Genomic DNA, 8019 nt, shown 5'->3' on the forward strand with positions numbered 1-8019 from the left:
GACAATAGATAAATGAATAATAAATAAGTTAAGACCAGGTTAAAATAATCCATAACTAAAGAATTAAAACAAAGTGAGGTGCCATCAGATATGACCCATTTGGACATTCAAAGGATTCATAGTTAATGTGGAATCACCGTCATCTTCTAAAACATTTATTCACCAGTAAAACCCATGGAGTTGGATCAATGTCAGTGGATGGACACACTTTTATAGTTTATAATACATTTAATTGAAAAAGTCATTTGTTTTAAAGTTTTCTCTCTTTCTGATATAATAACCCTCAACTTTACTCTTAGCTTTTAAGAACATCTACATGTTCTATTAGTGAAATAGAGAAAAATATCAGATTTTCACAGAAAATGGCCAAAATACATAGGATAATAATTAATGATTATATTTAGAATAATACAAATAAAAATTAAATAAAAATAGAATAATAATATGATAAATTACTTATGAAAGTTTAAATAGAGAGAAAACTTCATTTGGAAACTGTAGTAATAATAATAATAATAATAATAATAATAATAACAATATTAATAATAAAAGTAATAATAAGAAGAATTAAAGTGTCACTGGGTCTTTATGGATGAAAAAATTATCATTCAAATGTATCGTTAATAAATAAATAAATCAGTTAAATGTACAACATTTGTCTTGTGTGGTTTCTTTTAAGTGTCTCTTTTTCATTGGTTCTAGTGTGTTTTGCCCTTTTTAACTGAGCAGACCTCCATGCATGGGTGTCCAACCTATCCGACCTCCTTAGCTCATGTGAACTGGTCTTGGAGACTAGACTCATTTTAGTTCCAGAGATGAGATGGAACGCCCTCAAGGCCAAGCACGCAGAGCAGGTCCTCCTGATCCTGGAACCACTGCATGAGCATTAGTTTGTTGAGTCCTGCAGCCTTTGCAGCTGACAGGACTTCAGGTTTCTGCATCCCAAACCCAGGTTGAATACCCTGCACAACCAGCCCCTAATCTGGTTCTGTGATGCATACGGAAGGTCAGCTGCATGTAAGATATGCTCAAACACATTCATATATTATCAAATGAATGTATTTTAATCAGTGAAACCATCAAAATATTTGCTAAAACACAAGTCTGAGGTTGGGTCATTTTAGCTGAAATGTATGGCTCAGTTTTTCTGAAAACATGAAGGTAAAATGAGCCACCATCAAAAAGGATTTTTTCATTAAAAAAAAGAACTTCGATGAGCAAAAATTTTACATTTTATTTTATGAAGGCAATCACAACACATATGGTGCATTTTTTATATATATATATGTAGATGTACACCTGTTTTCTATTTCTCCCCCATATCACTTTAAAGTCAGATTTGTCTGCCAGGCCACTTTCCTCACAGTTCTCCTCAGCAGGCTGGATGTGAGGCATTGATACACCCACCACAGCAAACACACACCAATCAAATAAACTTTTTTTTGTCAAGTACAGATGCAGCAATTTGAAAGAATTTGCGTTCATTGACTCTTACAATTTAAAGAGCCAGGAGGCTCAAACCTTAAATGGCTCATTTTATCTGATATCACCCTTTATATGCCAAAATAAACCAATATATATGAGGCAACACTATCATATACATTCAAAACATCAGCTAACCAACATTTTTGTCATTTGTTTTCCACTTCATCTTATTGAAGTAGGTAAGACTTAGTGCAATTAATGAGGCAGATAAAAAAAATGTGGACTGGTATAATAGACTGAGTATGAAAAAGATTGAAAGAAAAAGCGACAACAACAGCAGTAAATAATAGACTGACAACTGACAAAACAATATTCCAACTTGAGCGTCAAACTCCACCCTTCATCTGTTTGGAAATCCTCAAATGTGAAAAGAAGTTGCATAACTTCAGCACATCTCCAATTAAAAAAATCATAAAATATGGCCGTATTTGAGGAAGCTGCTGTCTAAAGCGTATAGAATGCTGCTGACTGTAAAGGTGAAATACTTGGACAATGCTACAGGAAGGTGGGTTCACCTCTGTGAGTCATACAATAAGACTCTAAAATGTGTTCGCTTCACCAACCTGGATTAAAAAGGTTATTTTTTCCCACCTCATTTCACATCATTTAAATAAATGACTCAGCTCTATTAGAAACTTGGGATTTCATTAATCTAAAGCTCAGTGCAGGTTTTATTTATCAAAGCTCATCTGTTGAACATTTGAAAAATATTGAAGTCCTTCCCTACACATGAACTTGTATAATATCAATCCATTATCCTCCGCTTTATCTGGGGCCGGGTCGCGGGGGTAACAGTCTAAGCAGGGATGCCCAGACTTCCCTCTCCCCAGACACCTCCTCCAGCTCTTCCGGGGGGACCCCGAGTATTTCCCAGGCCAGCTGAAAGACGTAGTCTCTCCAGCGTGTCCTGGGTCTTCCCCGAGGTCTCCTCCCGGCGGGACATGCCCGGAACACCTCCCTGGGGAGGCGTCCAGGAGGCATCCAAAACAGATGCCTGAGCCACCTCAGCTGACCCCTCTGGATGTAGAGGAGCAGCGGCTCTACTCCGAGCTCCTCCCTGGTGACTGAGCTCCTCACCCTATCCCTAAGGGTGCGCCCAGCCACCCTGCGGAGGAAGCTCATTTCAACCGCTTGTATCCGGGATCTTTTCCTATCGATCATGACCCAAAGTTCATGGTGAGGGTAGGAACGTAGATTGACCGGTAAATCAACCCACTGCTTTCACTTCAGGTCAACTCCCACGCAGACAGAGGCGAAGAGACTCACCAGTAAAACCCATGGAGTTGGATCAGTGACCGTGGATGGAGACACTTGTTTTTATGTCGTTAGTGATATAATTTGTTGAATGTCATTTTTTCCGATTTTGTTCAGATTTGTTCTAATACCCTTTGAATTTACTCTGAGCTTTTATGAACATGTACATCAGGAGTGTCAAACACGTTTTAGTTCAGGGGCCACATTCAGCCCAATATGATCTGCAGGCTGTTTGCTCTTTAGACAAAAAAATTCCAGACTTTTTTCCAAACTGCTATTTTGTTCCCTCCAAGACCTTGACTTTATGTACTTTAATTCTTCCGTGTCTACTTTTTTAGTTGAGAATGTACCTTGTGTTTAATAGAAAAGTTCATTTTAATAAATACATCAATGAATGAATGCATAATTAGCAGTAAATTCTGTTTTACTGACAGACCCATTTTCAAAACATATAAAAATCACAAAAGTGCATGAATATCACACAAACAAGTTTTACCAGAATCATTCCAGTACCGACCAGTTAAATCATATCAAGTGTTGTATATGCTTTCCTCATGTATTTCTTATCTTATAAGATTATGTGGCTTTAACCATACTCTAACAAGAAAAGCACTCGGAGAGCACAGACCTCCGCCAAGACAGATCTGCCCCCCGTGCGTGTTTATTTGTTTGTTAGCAAGATAACTCGGGAGGGGGGGCCGATCACCACCAAAATTTAATCATTTCTTCCTTGTGCCAGTATCAACATTTCCTGAAAATTTCATGAAAATCCCTCCATAACTTTTTGAGTTATCTTGCTAACAAACACACAAACACACACGCACACAAAGCATAGTGATCACAATACCTCCTGGCGAAGGTAAAAATTCAACTATGAGATCAACTTTTTTCCACACTTTATTAAGACTTCCACACAAAACTCCAGACTTTATAAGGTCTGGAAAACAGCGTTTCAAAATTCCAGACTTTTTAAGACTCTCAAGATCTGCACAAGCACCCTGGATCTGGTCTGGAACAGTAAAATAAGAAATAAAATAAGAACATAATAACCTATAAATAATGAAAGCTCCAAACTGTTCTCTCTACATGTACAAACTATCCTTTAAAAAAGTGAATAACATGAACAACCTCAAATTTCTTCTGAAAAATAAGTGCAATTTTAACAATATTATGCCTCACCTTATCATTTACAAATGTGTATTATAATTTACAGATGACAGTGGATCTACAAAGGCACAAAACATTTAACACCAGGGATAATATTGTTAAAAATGCACTTATTTTACTTAATACATTTCAGGTTGTAAATAGTAGTTCATGTTTTTACTTTTGTTTGTGAAAGCATATTTTGAAAGTGTAAAAATGTTCATGTTATTTTAGTTTTTTACACAGATTAAAAACCACTGGTTTAGTGAGAGCAGAGCTGAGAGCAGGAGGAGGATTAGAGTGAACACTGAGTTGAAGGTAAGTAGCTATATTTAACTTACGTGAATGACCTTTTATTTAATGTTTGTGTTACCCACATGGTTACTAGACCCACTTATGTGATTTAAATGTAGTTTCATTTCTCGGCCACTAGGTGGTACACTAACTTTATGGTCATTACCATGATCACGCAGCGCGTGCACAATCTGAGCCGAGCCACTGACCAGAGTACCCACAGATGAACAAGCGGACGAGCCTTGGGGAGAAAATACCATGTAGAAGCCGCAAAATTATTAGAAATTCCTTTGAATCATATAAGTACCCGGTCGCTTGCTTTTTAGGAACGAGTTATGTGTGTTGTGGTGATGAGAGGAGCTGCTTCATCCTCTATCTCAACTCCGGTAAGCCACATGCTAGAGGCTAGGCCTCCAAGTTAGCTTATTGATGTGAACTGTTATGAAAAAATATTTCATTGGGATGATTTCCTAAAACCAGTCGGAGTCACTGATGTGTGTGTTGGTGTTTGGGCTTACCGTGGTATTATCCGTATCATTGTATACTGTGTAAATTGAATGCTAAAAGATTGTTCAACGCGTTAGCCTAATGCTAATGCTAATCGCCAGTGTCTTCCGCCACTACGTTAGGCCGGATATTAAATATATGATAGGTAATGATAGGGGAGCTAACAAAGGTGCTAGCTTGTCATTACTGTGTTTAGTGGAGAGACAGCGGGTGCATATTGAGGCACCGACACCGGCTGTGGCTCACTTCCGGGACCACACCAGGTGCCGTGGCACCGCGGTAACACGGCCCGGCACCACAACTCGGCTCGGTGCCAGGTGCCATGGTGTGGTGCCAAGGGTTCCTATCAATTACATTGGACTGTGAGCTAAGGAAGCATCCTGTTCGGACCGGTGTTTTGAACCATGTCAGAGCTACATAGAGGAGTTCCAACTCATTACCAGCAGAAGGTGTACTTGCGCAAACAGATTCACATAGTATGAACTAGGGCTGCACGATTTTGAAAAAAAAAAAAAAAAAAAATCCCGATTTTTTCATCTAAAAACTCGATTTTCGATTTTGATTTCGATTTTTGGGTAAAACTACAAAAGACGACAGAAGTCAGCATGTCGTTTTCGTGAGCAGCCCACAATGCAAGGCACTGCTCTGACCTCTAATCTGTGATGGTATCACGTGATGAACCCCCAGAAGTTTATTTTTTCTTAATTAAATCTTTATTGAATGAAATAGAGTATACAAACAATGTATGCAACAAGAAAATAACATAAGTTTGCCAGGGGGAATACACTATAATACAATGTCCAAATCAGAGCAAATACTTATGTTTTTTTATAGCCTTTTTGTTTCCAGATTTATCTAACAGCTTTAAATAAAGTTCAACATCTTTCAAAAAATAAATAATATTTGTTTTTGTGTTACAGAACTTACATTTGTGAATGAAAAATTTAGAAAGTAAGAGGACTAAATTAATTATTTAAATTTTATATATATATATATATATATATATATATATATATATATGTGTGTGTGTGTTGTTGTTGTTGTTGTTTTGTTTTTTTTTTAATTTTATTTATTTATTTATTTATTCCTGGGTATCTGGGCCCACAGAAGTGATACCAATGTAAGTCAGTGACAGGCATCAGTCGTGCGTGCGTGCGTGCGTGGACCAGGTTAATATAAGTGATCCACATGCGGTTCTGTTTAAACTGAGGGATCCGTGCGTGGAGTAGACTGACCCAGGACACGCTGGAGGGATTCTATCCTGGAGCGGGTGGATGTGTGTGGGCACAGGGCTGTGTTGGCTCCTCTGCTGAGGCTGATGACCCCGAGACCCGAACCCGGATCGGAAGAAGACAGTACGGTACGGATCCGGGACAACGGAAGATGAGTGATCCGCATGCAGTTCTATTTCAGTTGCGGGATCCGTGCGTGAAGCCACGGCTTACATTGCTATAAGTACTGCGGGCTCATGAACACATTTAAAGTCCGGCCATTGCACGGAGTTCTGTGACAGACCGCTGTCACTGATAGGAGGAGGAGCCTACGGGAGCCCGCAAGCGCACGGCCCGCTGGCACGAGAGAGATGAAATCGATTTTACGATTTCCCTTTTTTAAAAATCGTCCTAATTAAAAAATCCGATTTCGATTTAAAATCGATTAATCGTGCAGCCCTAGTATGAACAATGACTTCGTTGTTGTGTTTGCACAGTGATTGTCACATTTGTCCCACTATTTTTTGGCAACCCTTTAACAAAAACGTGATAATAAAACCCGTTGGGTAAACTGGGGCCTGTATAATCCTAATACAATCCAATATCATAGATATGCCATGGAAAATGTTTGAGGGGGAATAAGGAGCAGTGTGTCATGAAAAGAACAAGGTATAAGCAATGGCTGAGCGCATGACAAGAAGAAGAAGGCAGAAGGAACACAATAAATTAGAAATAATTGATACTGGTCAAATCCAATCAAATTTTATTTATATAGCACCAAATCATAACAAAAGTTATCTCATGATACTTTACAAATAGAGTCGGTCGAAACCAGACGCTCAAGCCAATTTACAGAAACCCAAAAGAATCCTCCAGGAGCAAACACTTGGGGCTGGTGACAGTGGTGAGGTGAAACTTCCTTTTAATAGCAGAAACCTGGAGCAGACCCTGACTCCTAGAGGATGGCCATCTGCCTTGACCAGTTGGAGTAAGAGACAGAAGGGAGGGGGGGGTGACATGAATGCAATTGATGCACAGATAACTGAACTAGAACTGACAAAAGTAGAAACCGTAATCAGTGTTGGTGCTAACCTTTGTATGAAATGTCAACAAGCTTTAAACAGGATTTTAGTGAATTGATATGTTTATTTCATGTCTTTTTCCACCACATTCTCGAACTCGGACAGATGCATCCGTTTTAAACAGAGTCTGGCCAAGCTGGCAGCCACATTTCAGGGTCGCTATCCTAAGCCCAGTGAACATGTTTCAACATTGTACCAATAAACCTTTCTTTCTTTCTTTCTTTCTTTCTTTCTTTCCTTCTTTCCTTCTTTCTTTTTAACCCACCCTCCACCCCCTAATAGACCATTACACTGACTAAAACAATATTATTCACAGCCCTAACTGTCGCCAAGAAGACAATCGTCCTCCACTGGAAAACCAGAAATCAGCTAAATATTCCACACTGGAAGAACCTGTTAACTACAACGGCATATTAGGGCCACATAAGAAAATAAAAACACTTGTCACTACGAGAATAAAGTCGTAAAATATCGAGATGAAACCTGTATTTTCATGAGAGTAAAGTCAAACACAAAAAGTCATAATTTTCCAAGAATAAAGTGATATATTGAGAATAAAAGTCATAGTATTGAGGGAATAAAGTCGTATCTTAAAAAAAAAAAAAAAATCTTAATTTAACGAAATTTCAGTTGAAAAAATGTCCGCTTCCCTCAATCTCAAAAGTACTCGTTTCAATAAAATCTGGTCTGTATTCATGAACAAACTTACGTCTGCATTATTAGCCTGACTCCCATTCCATAACCAACAAACAGATTTACTTCATGCCTGGCTTGAACGTCCGTATAGTCGTATGATGCGCTAGCCATTGTAAACTGCTCTTCACCAATAGAACTGTGGCAGCGGTACCGTAGCCACTGGAAATAAGCCACTGGCACCAGAAATAGTGAACCACAGGCACCGGCACCTCTGGCAGTGGTGCCACAGCCACTGGAAGTGCCACAGACGAGGTGCCACAGCCACCGGAAGTGCCAGAGACTACAGCGGCACCATAGGCACCGGTGCCACAGGCCACAGTGAGATCTCGTCCCTACTGGTTTAG

General features: G+C 39.1%; 1 protein-coding gene across 1 annotated transcript in view; it reads left to right on the forward strand.

Moving 5' to 3' along the window:
• LOC115412019 (aquaporin-10-like) overlaps window positions 1-8019 on the forward strand; it is a 14700-nt gene extending 6681 nt beyond the window's left edge. Inside the window, exon 8 of the mRNA XM_030124319.1 lies at window positions 7810-8019. Within this exon, the coding sequence (XP_029980179.1) occupies window positions 7810-8019 (210 nt within the window). The remainder of the gene's footprint in view (window positions 1-7809) is intronic.

Source organism: Sphaeramia orbicularis, chromosome 21 (genome assembly GCF_902148855.1).
Source record: "Sphaeramia orbicularis chromosome 21, fSphaOr1.1, whole genome shotgun sequence".
Lineage (NCBI taxonomy): Eukaryota > Metazoa > Chordata > Actinopteri > Kurtiformes > Apogonidae > Sphaeramia > Sphaeramia orbicularis.